Genomic DNA, 19,686 nt, shown 5'->3' on the forward strand with positions numbered 1-19,686 from the left:
ATACCAAGTCAATGACAGGCCGCCTGGAGAAGTCGCCAAGAGCCAGCTCTCTAGAGACCCGCAGACCTATGTTCAAATCCCATCTCCCTCACTCATCTGCTGTGCATATTGGGACAAGTTACTCAACCTCTCTGAAATTTAGTGTCCTCCCCTATAGGATGGAGACCACCACTAGCATCTGCCCCCATGGACTTGTGAAGCCTGGACTAGAGTAAGGCAAGTGCTCACCTCAGGTGCAAAATTTAAGGGGACATCAGAAATCTCAAGAATGAGGACATTAATATTTTACTACGATTTTTAAAATTTTAAAGTTAACACAAAATATCCACAATGAACAAAATATCAAAATTTTAAAATAAAGACAAGAGCAGTGACAGGACCTTGCTGAGCCACACTGGAGCCCAAGGCAAAAGGAAAAATCAATAATATTGAATCCATCATTAATCAAAATTTTGATATTTTGACTATTGAAGGTGTTTTTGCATTGGTTTTAATTTTTTTTAATATTGTCTTAAAATGTGATTTATCTTGATAACTGAGTTTTGTGTTATCCTCTTAAGTCTTATGCTCCAGGCACTGACCTCACTGGCTTCACCCCAGTCCTGAATATTAAATGAGTTAATGCACGGAAAGCACAGGGCCTGGCACACAGTAGATCCTCAGTAAATGTGTGTTCCTTTATCCTTCCTGAAAGATTTTATCAGAGAAGTAGAGGGAGAAGCAGACTGCATTAGGACACAGGGCATTTTTGTTGGAAAGGTCTCAGGGTAAACCACAGAGAAAAAGGAAGTCAAAGGCAGATTCTGCTCTACTTTCTTCCTAAGGTCACTCTGCCTGAAGCCCTGAGGGCTCGGGACATGCCAGCACCCATGTCCCCATGGTGCAAGCCCAGGTATAGAACAGAGTTCTGTGCCAAGTACGTTATGCGCACTCTCTCACTGAAATCGCACAGTCCCCTGCAAGGACAGTACAGATCTCTTAACCCTCAGGTACAACTCAGAGTGTAAGAAACATGCCCCATGTCACCTCACTTGGTGGAACTTGAGTCTGAACCCAGACGTCTGGCCCCAGCACCTGTACAACCATTGTACCCCAAAGTGAGGCGTCTTGCACCAGGAAGATCTTTGGTGTGCAGGAATGAATAATAATCAATTAATTAATCATTTACATTTCTATGTATTTTATTTCATCTTTTAAATATTTACTTTTGTATCTGCTTTGTGATAAACACTTACGCTACTAACAGCATACATACGTACGTCTGTGTGTATGTATGTGAGCTCAAAATGTTTTTACTTGATAGAATTGTGCAACCAAAAGCATTTGCAGACCACCACTGCTCTAAAAAAGACTGCTATCTGGTGCTGCCTCTGATGGGCCCCGTGTGTCTCAGCGGACGAAGGGCTTTCACATTCACTGTCCCTTTTGACCCTCACCATAAACCTGGCGAGACAGGTCTATTCCTTCTTTTCCGATGAGAAAACTGAGCCCCAGAGAGGTTGGGGGGTTTGTTTGAGGTCACGCAGCTTGCAAATGGCAGCTCTGGGTCTGAAACCCAGGGCTCCTGACTCCTCCAGTAAAGTGGTTAAGAGTATGGGTTTGCAGCCAGACCAACTGGGGATGAGCCCTGGCCCCACCACCAGCCTGTGTGACCTTAGGCCTGTTACTTAGTCTCTCTCTCTAACCCGTTTCTCTAACTGTAAATCAGGAATCTGCAGTCCTACTTCACAGAGTAGTTGTAAGAATTCAACGAATGATACACATAAGCCAGTTGGTGCCTGGCACATAGTTAAGTACTCAATAAATGCTAACCAGAGTGAGGGGACTCCACAGGCCTGCCCTCAGACACTCACGGCAGAGGCGCGGGGTCCTCCAGTCGACGGCCACCCCATGCTGGCAGCACTGGTGGGCGTAGGCGGACACGCTGGCACAGAAGCACTCACAGTCACCGCCCCGGCTGCACCCACACGTGTCTGTCAGGCAGTTTGAGTAAAACCAAGTGACATCGACCTGGAGGAGGTCAGAAGTCAGAGGTCAGAAGACAGATGCTGAATGTTAACCCTACAGGTTCTTGGTTGATGCCACTCAGCCTCGGGAGCAGCATAAATGTGAAGGGACCACAGGATGAGGCGAGCTGCCCATGTCAGGTGAGGGCAGAAAGGCAGCCGGCTCAGAGGGAAATGGTAACTCCACAGTCCAGGCAGACCCCAATGTTGAGAACTAAGCTCTCTCCTTCCCCAGGCCTAGGCTATCAGATCCAGCGGCTGGAGGTGCAGCTGAGAAACAGACATGAGGTGTGGACCCCCAGCCAGGGCCAGAGACTGCCAAGGCCTGTCTGACAGCAGCCCTGAGGCCCTGGCGGGTTCAGGCAGATCTGAGCACTCACTCTCCTCTCTCCCCCCGGGGAAGGCCGATGCCACAGCACAAGGGGTCTGTGTTCACCATTCAAAAGAACTTCCTGATCAGGAGAAAGAGCCAGACTGAGACAGGTGTGAAAAGGGCACAGAAGTTCTGTTTGATTCTCTGTCCCAGGTCATCTGGGGACACAGGACAGACTCATCAGAGCAGGCTGGAGGCAGGGGAACGACAGAGATGGGTCTTCCTTCTAGACCTGAGGGGTCTCTCCCAAGGCATGGGGGTGGGGGAGTCTGAGAGCAGAAGGACTCCCAGGGAGGCAGGAAGGGGGCCAGGGGTGGCCAAGGCCGGGGTCCACGCACCACAGGGTGGCAGGTCTCGAACACCTCACTGAGCAGGATGCTGCACTCCTTTTTGGCAAACGGTTCTCGGAGAGGATTCAGGACACATGTGTCTCGAGGGTCAAGGGTGTCTGGGCACTGAGGGGGCAAAGGCAGAGTTGTTGACCTCCCTACCCACCAAATGCCTGTTGCCTGATGTGCTGGACAGACTCTTAGAGTGACCCCTTGATCCCCAGCTCCTGGTGTTCATGTCCTTGTATAATCCCTTGACCTCAACTGTGGGAGGGACCGAACTGACAAAGTGACAGAAGACAGCAAACGTGAGGGATGGATCTGGTTATGTGTCTGTGATTGCATTATCATGTTACATAAGACTGCAGAGCCCATCTGGCTGGAGTCTCCCCCTTGCTGGCTGTGAATGGCAGATGACAGGAGTGGTGGGTGGTCTCTAGTAGCTAAGGGTCATCCTGGGCCAACAGCTTGCAAAAAAAACTGAAACTCTCAGTTCTATGGCAATAAGGACTGGCTGTTAATAACCACACAAGTAGACAGGGAAGCAGATTCCACCCCATTCAGACTTTCAGATGAGAGCCCAGCCCTGGCTGATACATTAATTGCAGCCTGTGATACACAAAGCCGAGACCAAGTCAACTTGTGCCCTGACTCCTGACTCACAGAAAGTGAAATAATACCTGTGCATGGTTGGCTGCTCCTAAGCCTGCAGTTATGTTGTTACGCAGCTAAAGAAAACCAATACAGATTTCCTGATGTTGGCTGAATCTTCTCCCTCAGGCCTATATTTTCACTAGAGCCCCCTAGGGTATGCCCAAGGGAATTATTGTGAGAGGGAAATAACATCGGGGAGTCAGAGGAGGGAAGCGATAAAGGCTGGTCACCCACTCAGCTACTATAAAATGGGATGGCTTAGAGCAAACTTTTCTGAGGCTGTGAGAACAGCCTTGTCCCACTTCAGGACTACATGGAGCCCCAGGCCATGACTAACCATGACTAACTGTTCCTCTGACCCCAGTCTACATAGGCTTATCTCCATATAGTCCCCAACAGAGAACTAGGAACATAAGATCACTCAGACCAGGAAAGGCAAATATGTAAAACTCATATCACCACTCTAATGCAGCACCCATAGCAGACATAACTAATTGATCACAATTCTTCCAGCTGAGCCAGACACACGTGTTGGTATTTCTCAACACAGCTTCCCAGGCAGCCTCATCTAATTGATCAGATTTGTCACATGAGGTGAAATCTGTTCACTATCCCTCTCCCAGACCCTTCACTTCACAGAGGACCACAGAGAAAATGGGACTTATTCAAGGTCACCCAGCAAGTCACTGGATGATTTAAGACAAGAACGCAGGTCTCCTTCTCTCAGTTCAGTGTTGTTTCTCCCAATAGCTCACAGTTTGGCAGCCTCAGTAAGACATCTCCCAAACCTCAGAGGTACCCTCTGTCATTTCTGCCTCTGCTAATATTATTCTCCCTGTCAGAGGCCTTCTCTCTGATACATTCATCCATCCAAAAATGGTCTATCTTTTAAGTATCACACTAGTCCCACCTCCTTCAGGAAGCCTTCTCTGATTAGCCTCAACCTATGTAGGTCTCTCTTGGTCTCTCCTCTATTCCAGATCTATCACCAGGCTCTGGGCGCACAGACATGGGTAAGATGGTCATGCTTCAGCAAACCTCATCTTCCCTACTATATGGTCATCTCTCCTAGGACAGAGACTGTGCCTCTTTCCCAGTCCCCACCCTCCCACCAGGGTTTGGTCCAGGGCACACGTGCGTCTGATTTGTGCGACTGGACGCTGCATATCCTCAGGCCACAGGATGGAGTCTAGGGCTGGGGATGCCAAATCAAAGACTGTGAGAGCTGCTGCAGGAGCAGCCTCACACCAAGGCCCCTCCCCCGGCCTGCGGCCAGGCTCTTTCAGTGCTGACCAGAGCCCATCCGGGTGAGGGGGGTGAGCCAGCTTAGAGAGGCTTTACCTCGGCTGCAGCCCAACTGCCACCAAACTCCTGGGGGTTAGTTAACTCTAAGTTCTCCGGGGTCCTCATCTCATTGACCGTTTTTAAGTCAAAGTTCCCACAGAGTCCTGTCAGCAGGCCCTGAAAGGAGAGAGAATGGTCAGTTGCTGGCACCCCAGTGGTGAACTTTGGGCAGAGGGGTTGCCATGAGCCCAGGTGTCTGTCATGGGCCCAAAAGCAACTACTGGGGTCACAGTATGCAGAGGGATAGAAGAGTCAGAGAAGGGGCCTAGAGCGTGCTGGGGCAGATAGGACAGAAGGCGTGATGCTCCTGGCTCTTTGGGGAGGGTACAGCTCTTGCAAGGACACCCAGTGGCTTGGCTCAGTCCCAGGCAGGAACACAGGGCCCATGAGGGTCACTGCTCATGTGACTACCTGCCACTGTGGCCCAGCCTGGATGTGCACTGTGGTTCTCTGGTCCCATAAGAGGGTGATGTGCTCCCGTGGGAAATGCACCAGCGTGAAAAACCCCACTTGCCATGTGTGGACCTCCTGCTTCTTGTCCAGGAAGCTCTCAGGACTCTAGGGAGACAGAGGTGGCTGTTCCTGAGACCAGAGCATCCCCCAACACCTGGGTCAGCTGGGCCTGGCTACAAGTCACTGCCCAGCCCCAGGAGTTCACCAACATCTCTGCCTCCCTCGTGCCCTGACATTGACCTCTGGGTCCCTGACCCCGGCCAAGGAACTCAGTCTGGGCTGCTGACTCAACAGTTCCAAGAGAAAGTGCTGTGGTAAGGAAACCAGTCCTTAGCCCTCTTCCACCCCCAGCCCCCATGAACCGGTAAATTGTCCACACAGCCTTCACCGGCACCGGGCCTTACGGGAGTTCCTGAGTCGTCATCGAAGATGATGAGTGAGTTCCCAACATTGACGGAAATAAATTTCCTGCAGATGATGCCAGAGCTGTAGCAGTTCACATTTTCTACAATCACAGAGAAGCTGAAATCTGATGTGCTCTGAGGAGAAATAAGTTCGTGCAGTAAAGCCAGGGAGAGAAGAGTCTGCTAAGAGGCACAAGGTAGAGGGATACGGCCTCTTGCAGTGGTTTTCAACCCACTTCTGTGTCATATGAGCTGTGTGACTTTGGGCAATTTACCTCAGTTCTCTGAAGCTCAGTTTTGTTTTGGGTGCCTGGTGCACTGTTTAGCAGGTAGGGACTCTGCAAAAAGTATCTGATGAATGAATGAATGAATACATAATAGGGATAACTAATGTAGACAGGTGTGTGAGGGAAGGGGCACTGTCTTACACACACTGATGACAGTAATGTATGCCTTCTTGGAGGGCAACTTGCAGGCACTGAACAGTGTTCTAAATGTGTAACTTTTCCTAGCAACGCCACTTCTGAGAGTCTAGAGACACATCCACCCAAATACTCATTGAGCATTTAAATACTGACAACAACCTAAACGTCCATCAACGGCAAATAATAAAACAAACTAGAGCACATCCCTTCTGTGGATCTCTATAGAAAAAAGGAACATTGAATGACTATGTGAGAAAATGTCCGAAGTATACTAATAATGATAAAAGCAAACTGCAGGATCTTATTCATAGAAACCAACCAAAATGTGTGTGTGTCTGTCAGTCGCATGGAAAATGATCATGCAGGATTCACACCTGTTATGAGTGTTTATTCAGCAGGGGACAGGAACAGAAGACATGTGAAGAGGAATATTTGCTTTTAATATATGCTTCTATGTTGTTTTAAATATTAGTGAAGAGCATGCAAAACCTTTGAAATCTATAAAATAAAATACAACAGGGTCTTTGTCTTGTTGGAGTTACTGAAAGAGCCCAGCACAGATAGGACTCACTCCATAAACAGTTTGTCATTATTACTGTTGTTGTTGTTGTTGTTGTTACTCTTACTGTTATATAATGAGAGGGAGAGGCCCTTAGCAAAACCAGGATCCCTGAATGTGTCTGGGGCACTCTCCCGCCTACCCTGTTGGTACCCTTTTCTCCTTCTGGAGGGGATCCTGCCTCTACTGTGCCATCCCATACCACCACCCCTTTCCCTCTGGGTGAGCTGATGGCTGTAACATGTGATTGCTTAAGCACACCGCTCCAGTCAGGTTTCTTGGTTCAGATGTGTGACCTCGGGTGAGATACCAACTTCCCTAAGCCCAAGTTGCTCCATCTATATAATGTGGACTCACTAAACTCGATCTTGCAGGATTACTGTAAGAAGTAAGTGAACTAATGCTTAAAAATGGCTTGGTAGGCTGTCAGGCATATAATAAAGGCCCAGAGAGGCTTTTACTGTTACAGACAGAAAAACCACTGGGACCCAAGGCGGCAAGGCTATAAATGGTGAGTGGACAGGCAGGGGGTTATTTATGACTGGTGGGCCTGGTCCAGCTCTGAGCTTGCTCCTTGGCACTTCTTTGGGTCTCTAGATAGTCACACCACAGGGCTTAGATGCCCCCACCCACCCAATTATGCGTCAACAGCAGCCTTAGCTGCCCTGGGTCCCCATGGAGCCGGCTCTGCAGACACACTCAGGCGCTCACCTTGACCAGGTGCACTTTGCATGCCCCCACGAAGTCAAACGGGAGCCCATCAAACGTGCGGTAATGCCGGTCTCCATATGCCGTGCAGGTGGAGGCGCAGGGGTGGAGGGCGCACTGGAATGAGCCGTGCTGGCACACGCTGAAACACACGCGCCCAGACCCCTCACAGGGCATGCCCCCCACCCCACCCTGAATATCACGGCAGGGCTATTGCCCATCAAGCACCTATTGTGTGCTCCTGGGCTGGGGGTCCAGAAACATCATAGACCTCCAACAGACACCCGGAGGGTGGGAGGGAGGGACCCATTTCGTGTAGGAGACACTGGGGTTCAGAGAAGTTAAGTTAATAAATAACAGAGCCAAGACTGAATCCAGAGCTATTTGACTCCAGCTTCCGCACTCTTTACCACTCCAATTGTTCATTCATTCACTTGTTCATTCAATAAATATTAAGCACCAACCATATCCTAGGCATTATTCCAGGCATTTGAGACATATCAGTGAACGAAACAGCAAAAAACCTCTGCCTTTGTGAAGTTTATATTCTAGAGGAGGAAGATACACACTAAACCATAAAAAATAAGAAGTATGCATGAGTAGGTAATATAGTGGGTTAGAAGGGAGCAAGATAAAGGGGATTGAGAATGTGTGTGGGGGTGGACAGAGGGACATGCGGGCAGACTTAGTGGAGGTGAGGAAATTAAGTATACGGACATTTGGAAGACAAGCATCCTGGGCAGAGGGTATAGCCTTTGCAAAGGTCCTGGGGAACACTTGGGAAGACAACATAGCGAGGATGGAGAGTGGAGGAGGAGGAGAGGAGGAATTCAGGGAGGTAACAGAAGTCCAAGCCCCATAGGTCCAAGAAGGCCATTGTAAGAATGGTAGCTTTGTTAGGAGTGAGAGGGGGAGTGTTTGGAGGTTTTATTCATGGGAATAACATGATCTGATTTATGTTCCACTCTGGCTGCTGTGCTGAGTCTAAGCTGAAGGGAGCCAAGGGGGAGGTAAGAAGATCAGTTAAGAGGTTATTCTGCAAATCATGGAAGAGATGATGCTGACTCAGAACGGGGTAACAGTGGTGGAAGGAATGAGATCCAGATTCTGAATCTATTTTGAAGGTAGAACCAAAAGGATCTGCAGACAGCTTGGAGGAAGGTAGCAAAAGAAAGGACTCAAAGATAATCCCAGGGATTTCAGCCTGAGCAATTGGAAAAATGAAGCCTTCATCAACCCAGACGGGGAAGACTGAGTGAGGAGCAGGTCTGAGGGGACAGATCATGTGTTCAGTTTTGGGCATGTGGGCATCTGAGATGTGTGGTGATGCCTGGTAGGTGGTTGGACGTGTGAGTCTGGAGTTCAGGAGTAAGGTTTGGACCAGAAATGTGGGAACCATCTGCCTATGGATGGGCCTTATTGCCACGAGACTGGGTGAGTTCACCAAGGGAGTGAGTATAAACACAGAAGAGGTCCCTTGGGGCACCCAATATTAAGAGTTTGGAAAAAAGGAAGAATTGGCAAAAGAACCTGAGAAGGAGCAGCAAGAGAGGTAGGAGGAAAACCAAGAGAGTGGGGAATCCCAGAGCCACAAGAAGAAAAATATGAAGGAAGAGAGAATGATAACCAGTGACTGACTGTGTGGCTAACTGGTCTAGGAAGATGAGGACCAAGTATCGAACACTGGATACAGCAAGGTGGAGATTATCAGTCACCTTAGTAGGAATCGTTTTGGTGGAATGGAAGGGAGGATGAGAGAAGAGGAATTGAAAACAGCAAATACAGAACTTTTTTGAGAAGTTCTGCAATAAAAAGGGAGCAGAGAAATGGAGTAGTTGCTAGGGGACTGGAAGTTTTTCAAACCACTTTTTAGGCTGATGGGAATGATCTAGTAAATGATGGAAAAATGACTGTGTGGGAGAGAACGGGGTGGACTGCTGTAGAGCTGCCCTTGAACAGATGCGGGGGGTGGGATCCACAGCACGAGTGAGGGACTAGCTTTAAGTTGGAGTAGAGACACTTAGCTCACCTACAGTAAAAGTGTAAAGGCAGAATACACGGGTATAGAGTCTGGAAAGTTCAATTTTGGTTTCAATTTTCTCAGTGAAACAGGAAGTGAGACCATCAACTGAGAGTGAGCGGAGGGGAGCTGGTGTCAGGGATTTGGAGAGAGGAGAGAGTGACAGTCACCTGGGGGGATGAAAGAGTGAATGAGACCAGGAAAGTATAGCATGACCCCTGGTCAGCCTGAAGGGCCTTTTTGGGGTTCAGAGTTATGAATTAAAAGTGAGACCAGACAGCCTGGTTATGTGTTCCTCCAGCCACATTCAGGCACATGGATGCAGATGCAAAAGGTGGATGACGCCAGAGTTGTGATTTTGCTAAACAAGTAGGGCCAAGCAGGAAAGGCAAGAGAATGGAGGCTGCATTCAAGAGTGGTCACAGTGCTGGACCATGGGCCTGGCACAAAGAGGAGGGAAAGTACCAGAGAGGGAGGGGCAGTGCAGACCTGGTTGGGTCCACAGATCAGAAATCTAGGTGGGGCTGAAGGACTGGGGAGGGGGGGGTCAGTTACAGGGAGTGAAATAGAAAGACAGAAAGTGAAGTGAGATGCATGAACCTGGGATGTGGGCCGGGTGGGTTATTGGGAATGACAAATAGGGGGTGGCCACTCATTCCATTAGGATGGAGAATAAGATCATTGGAAGAGGGAAGATGAAGAAATTAAGATGCTAGGATAATAAAAACACTTCTAAATGGATACTGAAATCTCCAAGAATTAGGGCAGGTTCAGGGCTAGATAGAGTGACAGTGAGTATGGAACTAAAATCTTCAGGACTACAGGGACATGACCTGGGGCTCCACGGATGACAGCAACAATGAGAGACAGGCTCTCTCCAAGCACACACCATAAACTCACTGATTCCACGTCTCCCTAAGCCTGTGTATACATTCAGTCACACACCCACCTACATGACTTGTCACAACGCAGCTGTATATTCAGGGCTGTAAATGTCCCCTCTGTGATTGGTTCCATGCTACCAACATGACGTCACTGAACATGGACTTGGGAAGAGATGGGCAGCCAGTCTTCATCTCAGTAAATAGATCTCATCCAACACTCAAGCCACATCAGCCCAGACACCCCTCCAGCACCCACCTCCCCAGTAGGAGAGCAGTTGGAATCTGAGACACAGTGAAATGTCCTTCAAGTTGGAATGTTGAGAAAGTCCAAACACATATTAGGAAGGTAGAGCATTAAAAACTGAGTGTGTCCCAGTCCCCTAAGGGAGAGAAGACCCACTCTGTGGCCAGGCAGCCTCTTTCATGAGGAAAGAGCCTATTTATGTCAATGTTCCAAATCCTCAAATAATCCCAAGGTTCAGCCCTTTGGCCAAAGTGCTCACGGAAGATTCAACATAGCATAGCCATTCCCCTGCCTGAGGCTGGGGGTGCTGGTGCGGTGGCTGGCATCCAGTGAGTTGACAAAGTGAGTCAGTCCCCGACTCTGAGCATCCCTTGGCAATTCCAGGCTGGCGAGCTCTGATGTCTCACCACATGCGCTGGCACCCACAGTCCGCTCTGGCTCACAACAGCCATGAAATCCCATGAACAATGGAGCACCCAGCCTGCACAGAGACATTATACCCAGGGAATTCTGGGGTAAGAGTCAGGGCTCTGATCCTATAAATACATCCTGATGTATTAAAGAAACCAGCCTTAGAATGAATGGGCTTGACTGTGACTCTGATGCTGACATGGAAAGAAATGCCATGGCCATCTCCTGGGTGAGGGAAACAAGACAATTTCAACCCCAGCATGGGATAGAGACTGGGAACTGTGCTCTAGTTAGTTGGACATGTCTCCAAGATGGAGCCCCCCTAGCTTCTTTGCTGGGCCGCTGGGCCCCAGTCCTGGGGGCTTCTAGCCCTCATCAAGCCATCCCTAGCTAGATCTCAACATGGGAACAATGATCAAGTTTGCTTCCCAAGATCAGGGTACCAATCCAATTACCATTACTCATCCCCTCCCCCAGAGCTCTCTCCATCCCCCATTGCCCCTGACTCAGAGGCCAAATAAGGCTGTCTCCTATACTCCACACTGCCATCTCTACCAAGAACTGAATGTCCTTGAGAAGAGGAAATCTCACCCAGGGCCAAGGGGAAGGACACAGCACATTCTCAGAGCTCAGTATGGCAGTGACAGTAGTGGAGACAACAGAGGACCTGCTCATCCCCTCACCCACCTGGGACCCCTTCATGCAGCCAGCCGCAGCACACGTCCCTCTGCACACTCACAGATGCACACTCATTAATGCGAGATGAATCCCTAAGCCCAAGAAACCTTACTTAGCCTGTAGGAGACTTAAGGGTTCAGGAGAGCTGAGTGGCTAGGAAGGGCACTAATTTATCATTACTCACCCATCTCCAAAACAAACACCAGACCAGAAATCAATACATCAAGCCTGACCTGAAGCTACTTTACACAGGATCTTGTGTCTAGCCCAACCCCTTTGGACAGTCACTGGAACGTGATATGAGGCCAGGACAGCAACAGGTTCCACTGGGTGGAGAGCTCCACTGGAATGAGCTAGGCAGACCTCTCTGAGGGGCCCTGGCCCTCTCTCCTCTCCCTCTCCATCCTACCTCACTAGTCTAGCTGATGTGCTTAGGCCATTTTCCAGAGAGTTGTAGGACCTGGGGCTCAGGGGTCCCTGAGGTGTCCCCTGGCCCCCTGGGGTAGTGACAGGGCCACCCTGGTCCTGCAGACATCAGGGCTGGAGGAGCACTGGGACTCTCAGAGCCCTGGAAAGCCCAGGTTGGGTCCTGAGCCAGAAGTGCAAAGGCACATGGGGGAATGTCAGGGAGGCTCCACGTGCCTTTGTGTGCCAGGAACGCAGGGGACACCTGGCAAAGGAGGCCACAGCAGGAGCTGCCCAGCCTGGGAAACATGGGTTGAGAGGACTCATTAGCTGTTGGGGTAGTTATAAGGCCTTTGGAGGGCCTTTGGGAGAGCTTCAAGATTTAGGTGATTTACAAAATAGGAGAGACTCAGCTCTCCCAGAAGCAGAGGACAGGTGGAGAGTGGGAAAACAAGTTACTTAAAAAAGAATCACCATAGACACTTCTAGGAGCCAAGCCTTCGGAAAGTGAGTTAATCTGAGTTAGGCACAGCAGCGGGGGAAGCTTGGGGTGACATTTAGGAGGTTGTGTCTCTATCCACTTCCTCGCCCCTGCTGCTTGGCCAGGCAGGCTCTACAGAACTGGCCCCAAGTCTGTTTTCCCAGAATCCAATCCAGATGCGCACAAGCTCACATATGTATGTACATGAATGTACATATATTCCTATATTCACATAAGCATGTACATATTCATAGGAAAACACAAATGCACATTTTACATATATGTTCACTCACGTGTTAAGACAAATATGCATACCCAATGCATGCACACACATTCACATACTTTGCACACACGTCCCCACAAACTAAATAAATGCAGATGTACACAAATATATATAAACACAGGTGTAAACACACACAAAATCATACTTGTATGTAGTCACTAACACATACAGGATTATGAATGCCCAACTTCTCATATACATGCATGTGCATATACATTCACATATGCAGTCTATGCATTTTGGACATGAGCCCACATTTACACATCCATATAAACATACAGACACTGTCATGATTACAAATACACATGTACACACATTCATATGCATGTCTGAACAAATGCACATTCATGTAAATACTCACAAAAACTCCCCAAATTCTTACCATGCATACATATATTATATACAAACTCCTATGTAGCACACAAACACACAACATGAATATGAACATGGTTGAAAAGGGAATGCTAGATTGTGCTTGTAATCATATCCCATATCCATCCTCACTTTCAGCAAAAAACAGAGCCTGGATGGGCCCTCACTTACCAGGAATGACAGGGAGACATGACCTGGTCCCCGGGGAAATACTCCTTCTCTTTCCAAGTGCACGGGCACTCCTCCGGCAGGAAGCATGCATCCCCGTGTCTGAGCAGGCTGTAAGGACACAGCAAGCAGGTGGTCAGGAGAGTGCCCTTCCCATATCTGCCACATATCTGCCATCTGTGGAGGACTCCGTCCTCTTGGATGCCTTGGAGTGGCTCTCACCATTTACCCTGGAAGAGAGTGGCCATGTACCCACTACCATCATGCTCATGTCCAGTGGGGTTCAGAGGTACCTTAGTAACTAGGGAAAACCAGAGACAGACTCGGCCCAGCTCAGAAGTCTCTGCAATCAATCAGGAAGCAAGGCTCAGCTCTACCAGCCACATTCCTCCTGGCTGGGCTGGATGCCAGTTGTGCCGTAGACACTAGTTGTGTCTAATGAACAGACCATGGACGTGGACATTGACCCTCCCACCCAGCTGGCTCATGAAGTAACCAGTGGACCTGCACTGAAAGAAATGTTAAAGGGAAATTTTCAGGAAGATGGAAACTCAGATCCACATGAGGGAATGAAGAGCTCCAAAAGTGGAAAATGTCAGGAAATATTTTTTTAAATTATTTGTTAATTTTTAAGAGATAACTGAGCATTTAGAGCAAGATTAATGTCAATGAATTGTGAGGTTTATAACATATGTAGAAATAAAATATATGACAATAACAGTACAAAGAACAAAAAGGAGGCAAATGAAAGCATGCCGTCGCAAGTATTCCACATAAAGTGGTAAAATATTAATTCATGGTAGACTGTGGTAAATGAAAGATACATATTATAATCTCTAGAAAACCAGTAAAAAAAATACCAGGATATATAGTTAAAATAAAGGAGAAAAAATAGAATACTAAAAAAATTTAACCCAAAAGATGGAAGAAAAGAAGAAAAAACAAAGAACAATAGGAGAAACAGATAACAAATAACAAGATGGTAGTATTAAATTTGATCCAATTACATTAAAGTGAATGCATAAACCCTCCAATTACAAGGGAGAAACTGTGACATTAACTAAAAAAGCAAGACTCAAGTATAACCTGTTTACAAAAGACACAGCTGAAATATAGAGGCACAGATGAGCTAAAAGCAAAATGATGGGAAAAGATACAATGCAAACACTAGTCATTAGAAAGACGGAGTGGCTATACTAACATTAGACAAAGTAGACTTCAAGACAAGTAGTATTAACAACAATAACAAGGGATATTTCATGATAACAAAAGTCAATTTATCAAGAGAACCTAAAAATCTTAAATGGGCACACACCAAGTAACAGACCTTCAAAAAACAGAAGCAAAAACTCACAGAACTAAAAGGAGAAAAGAGACAAAACTACAATTATAGTTGGAGATCTCACATTCTTCTCCACTAATGATAGAATAGGCAAAAAGTCATCATAGACGTAGAAGACAACAACTTAACAATGTTCTTGACTTAATTGACAATTTTAAAACTCTCCATCCAATAACAGCAGAACGCATGTTATTTCAAACATACATGGGAAATTCACCAAGACAAACTACATTCTGGACCTTAAAAAACTCAAATTTCAAAGACTTGAAATCATACAAAGTATATTCTCTGGCCACAATGAAATTAAATTAGAAGTCAGGAACAAACAGATATAAGGCAAATCTCCAAATATGTCACAATTAGTAACATTTCTAAACAACTCATGGATCAAAAAAGAAACCACAAATTAGAAAATATTACAACAAAAATAATGAAAACATATCATATCAAAATCTGTAGAGTGCAGATAAAGCAGTGCTTACAAAAATATAGTTTTAAATGCTTCTATTTTTAGAAAATAATCAAAGATCTAAACTAGAAGTATAAGAGCATATTAAATCCAACATAATTAGTAAGAAGGGGAAAAAAAGGATAAGAGAAGAAATAAGTGAAATAGAAAACAGAAAAACAATTGAGGAGATCAATGAAATCAGAAGTTGGTTCTTTGAAAAGATCAATCAAACTGACAACCACCTGGCCAGACTGAGTAGTAAAAAAAGAGAAACAATTCAAGTTACCAATATTAAGAACAAAGGAAAGACATCGCTGCAGATCCTACAGATATTAAAAGGAAAATAGGAAATATTATGGACAATATTAAACTAATAAATTGACAACTTAGATGGAATGAACAACAAAAACATCAAATATCTATGAATAAATTCAATAAGAGTGCAAACTTTTAGGTGAAAACTATGAAACACTGAAGAGAGAAATTAAAGAAAGCCCAATAAATAGAGCAGTAATACCATATTTGTAGACTGGAGGACTCACCAGTTTGAAGATGTCAGTTCTACCCAAATTGATCTATAGATTCAACACAACCCAAATCAAAATCCCAGAGGCCTTTTTGTGGAAATTGACAAGCTGATCCTAAGTTTACATGGAAATTCAAAGACCTAGAAATGCCAAAAAACTTTGAGAAGGAATAAAGTTGGAGCAGTATCAATTTCTGATTTCAAGACTTACTATAAAGCTTCAGAAATCAAGAGAGTGTGATATTGGCCTGAAAATAGACAAATAGATCAATGGAACAGAATAAAGTGTCCTGAAACAGATCCACATTTATACAGTCAATTGATTTTTTTTTTAAGTGCCAAAACAATCCAATAAGGAAGGGAAAGTTGTTGTTTTTTGTTTTTTTTTTTTAATGGGGCTAGAACCACTGGATATCCATCAGAAAAGATAACATGAAATGACTCCATTTTATAACATATACAAACTATAATAATTTTAGATAGACTATAGACTGAAATGTAAAAGCCAAAATTGTAAAGCTCCTGGAGGAAAACATAGGAGTATATCTTTGGAACCATGGCAAAGAGTTCTTAGGACTCAGAAAGAGTACCAATCATAAAGAAAAAAGTGGTATGGTAGACATCACCAAAATTTTAAAGCTCTGTTCATCAGAAGCTTTTAGACATATTAAGACATTTGAAGTGAATGAATAGGCAAACCACAGACAAGGAGGAAATATCTGCAATATATATATTTGACAAAGGACTTGCATCCAGAATATATAAAGAATTTCTGCAACTCATTTTTTTAAAAAAGCAGCTAAATAAAAAGCAGGCAAAAGACCTGAATGGACAGTTTACAAAGGAAGAGACACAAATGGCCAAAAAGCACATGAAAAAGTACTCATCATTAGTCATTAGGGAAATACAAATTAAAACTATAGTGAGAGTTGACTATGTTCTCACTAAAATAACAAAAATGAGAAAAACTGAAAACATCAAGTGTTAGTGAGGACGTGTAGAAGCCAGGACTCTCATGCAGAGTGTGAAATCATACAAATGCTTTGGAAAATAGTTGGTAATTTCTTATGTAGTTAAACACGCAAATATCCTAGGACTTAATTCCACACTGATGTGTTCATCCAAGAGAAAGACACAGCCTTATTCAAAATAGCCCCAAACTGGAAACAACCCAAATATGCATGAACACTCGAGTGGATAAGTACTGTTTATTCAGACAATGGAATACTACTGAGCAATAATAAAAAGAAACCTACTGGAAAATACAACAATGTGGATCAACCTCAAAAACTAAGGAAAAGAAACCAGACATCAAAGGATAGGTACTGTAAGATTCTATTTCCACAAAGTTCTAGAACAAACAGAGTCGACCAATACCAAAATGAAGAACTATGGTGCAGAGGTGGGGGAGGTACTAACTGGGAAAAGACATAGGGCATGAGGGAATTTTTTGAGGGAAAAGAGGTTTTTTATATCTTTATGAGGGTGTGGGTTACAGGAGGGTATAAATTTGTCAAAGCCTAGCAAACTGTATACTGTCAATCTGTGTGTTTTACTGTATATAAATTATGTCTCACTTTTTAAAAATTAAAAGAAAAAAAGAGTGAAACACAAAAAATTGATTAGAAGCTTGATAATTTAGGGAGAGCCCATCATTTTGTTGGGGAACCCCTAAAATGTCAGTTTCTAGGGTTTTTCTCTCTTGGCCCAGTCAACTTTCAAGAGAAGACTCTTCTTTCATTTCTGGCCTAGGAGGCAAAAACTTTGATGCCACCATCCTGGGAACCAAGCTGGGGAAGAGGGAAGAGGGCTGGGCCCCAGCTGGCTTTTACTCCATCTCCTTGTATTTATTTCACATCTCATCCCTGCCACTGTCCCCAGGACCCAAGTCTCTGATTTGACTTTTCTCGAAACTCTTACCATCTTTCTCCTGCTGGATGGGGTTAGGAAATCTGGGGATTTAACTACTCCTTACACAGACTTGCAATTCATCCTCTTGTCTTGCTCCTACTACCCTCCTTCTGAGATGCCTGGAGCCTCCTGTTCCTGAAGCTGTCAACACCATATAGGCTGTTTCTCCTTGGCCTTCCCCTCTACAAGCATCAGCTGTCAAACCCTGCTCTGAAAGGTCAGTCTCTACACAGCCACCCTCAACTCTTCAAAAACTATTGACCCATCTCATGGCCACTGTTATCCCATTCTTGTTCCCTTTGTCTCTGGTGATTTATACTTTTTTTCTTTAACTCCATTACCAACATTTCATTGTGGTTGTGGGAGGAAGGAGGAAAAAAAGCATGTGCTTAATCGGCAATGTTCTTTCTACCCGAAGCTACTTAACCTTTCTAAGACTCTTATTTTTTCATGTGTAAAACAGGAATAATGACACCTTCTTCCCAAGGTCATTAGGAGAATTTAATTACAAACCTGAGCACATTGCCTAGAGCTTAGTAGATACACAATAAATATTGGTTTCTTGCCCCTCCTTTCCCCGTAATTACGTCAGACCCCAGCATGGGCTGGCTCACTGCCTTGCACCTTCACCCCCAAGCCCTGTCTCTCAGCACTTCCTGGGGGACCTTCCCTACCGCCACCATCTACTGCTGCCTCCGGGCCCTTTGCAGACCTGCCTGCACCCCTAGCACCTTCTGTGTGCCCACCACAGACAGGAATATGCTGAGGGGAACTCTGGCCCCTGTCTTCAAGGTGCCCTCAATCTGAGGATCACCGTCTCCTTAACTTAACATCCCAGGTATCATTAGGAGCATTATCCCAGCTCCCAACAGAATGTTCCACGATGGTAGGAAATGCCTGCCCTTCCTTTACAAGTTGAGACTAATAATTTCCCTTTGACAAGCCCCTGTGGAATGCGTATAAGCTCCTCATAGGGCATTTGATACGGCAACATGAGCCACTAGGGCAAACACCCCGAGGTGATGGAGGTCCAGTACGAAGAAGGGGACGAGGACAAGGCTGCATGGAACACTTACTGCACAGTGCCCTGTCTTAGTTAAATCTCACAAGAACCCTGCATGGTGGGTGTTACTGCCCTCAATTCACAGATGAGCAAACTCAGGCTCACAAAAATGAAGTGACCTGTCCAACACCACGTAGCTAGTGACAAACATTAAGCCCTCTGGACTGGGCATGCTCTGATGGCAGCATCTCAGGCACCCAGGAGGGAGACTACTTCCACTGGGTGGGGCCTTTCTTTTTCAAGTATTATAGGGGTTCGAGCCCTCCTCCACCTGGTCAGAATTTTGCAGGGATGGAGGCTGAGAGCTGAACATGGGTTTCCTCTCTTGTGTTCTTCAGTAGAGCACACCTGGCACCCACCCAGTGCTTCCTTTACAGTCCCTCATTTAATCCTCACAACAACCTCTTGAGGTGGTAAGTATTATTATTATTATTATTATTATTATTATTATTATTATTATTATTATTATTATTATTATTATTATTACTATTTTACAGATGAAAAACTGAGCCTCCAAGGAGCTAGGCCCCTTCCTTGTCCAAGGTCACATGCTGGTAAGAAGCAGAGGCAGGGAGACTGCACTCCAGCTTGGCTCCCCACACTCCTGCTCTTTCTCGGATTCCTTGCTGGTCATTACACTGTCACTGGCCAACCCTGGGCTGGTGCCTCCCTGCAAGGCTGTGTAAGGTTTTCCCTGCCCCTCATTCCACCTTGCGGTCCCTGGTTCTGCCAGCCTTCAGGAGAGGGAACCCAAGGCAACATGGATACACACCCCGGGGGACAAGCACATCCTGAGAGGCAGGGGCTGCGGGCTGGCACGCTCAGGTTCAGCAGCTGCTGCTCGCACGTCCTCTCTCTGCTCAGCTCAGGGTCAGTGCGCAGGTCACTGCAGTTCACGAAGACCTGGCCCGCTGGGCAGGCAGCAGCTGGAAGAGAAGCTGGGATGAGCCTGGATGCTCAGCAAGATGCTTGGAACACCTCAGCCTAGGATGGGGTCCTGGCAGCAGAGGTGGCCAGAGAGACCTGGGGACCCAGCATCTGGGGGATGCAGCACAGATGGGGCTCTGATGCCTTCTCAGCCCTGGCTGTCCTGAGGCCTCCCTTGGATTCCCAGATGCACATCACAGCGGGCGAGAGGGGTGTGTGCTGTCACACAACAGGACAACCGCTACCAGGGCCAATTATTGGATGT

The 19,686-nt window shown here is 46.2% G+C and overlaps 1 protein-coding gene across 1 annotated transcript in view; it reads right to left on the reverse strand.

The window, feature by feature from the left end:
• OTOG (otogelin) overlaps positions 1–19,686 on the reverse strand; it is an 86,049-nt gene that overhangs the window by 39,348 nt on the left and 27,015 nt on the right. Inside the window, 8 exon segments of the mRNA XM_014568021.2 lie at positions 1,854–2,010; positions 2,718–2,834; positions 4,704–4,823; positions 5,118–5,264; positions 5,564–5,698; positions 7,259–7,397; positions 13,205–13,312; positions 19,267–19,420. Of these exon segments, the coding sequence (XP_014423507.2) occupies positions 1,854–2,010; positions 2,718–2,834; positions 4,704–4,823; positions 5,118–5,264; positions 5,564–5,698; positions 7,259–7,397; positions 13,205–13,312; positions 19,267–19,420 (1,077 nt within the window).

The sequence above is a fragment of the Camelus ferus genome, chromosome 10 (genome assembly GCF_009834535.1).
Source record: "Camelus ferus isolate YT-003-E chromosome 10, BCGSAC_Cfer_1.0, whole genome shotgun sequence".
Lineage (NCBI taxonomy): Eukaryota > Metazoa > Chordata > Mammalia > Artiodactyla > Camelidae > Camelus > Camelus ferus.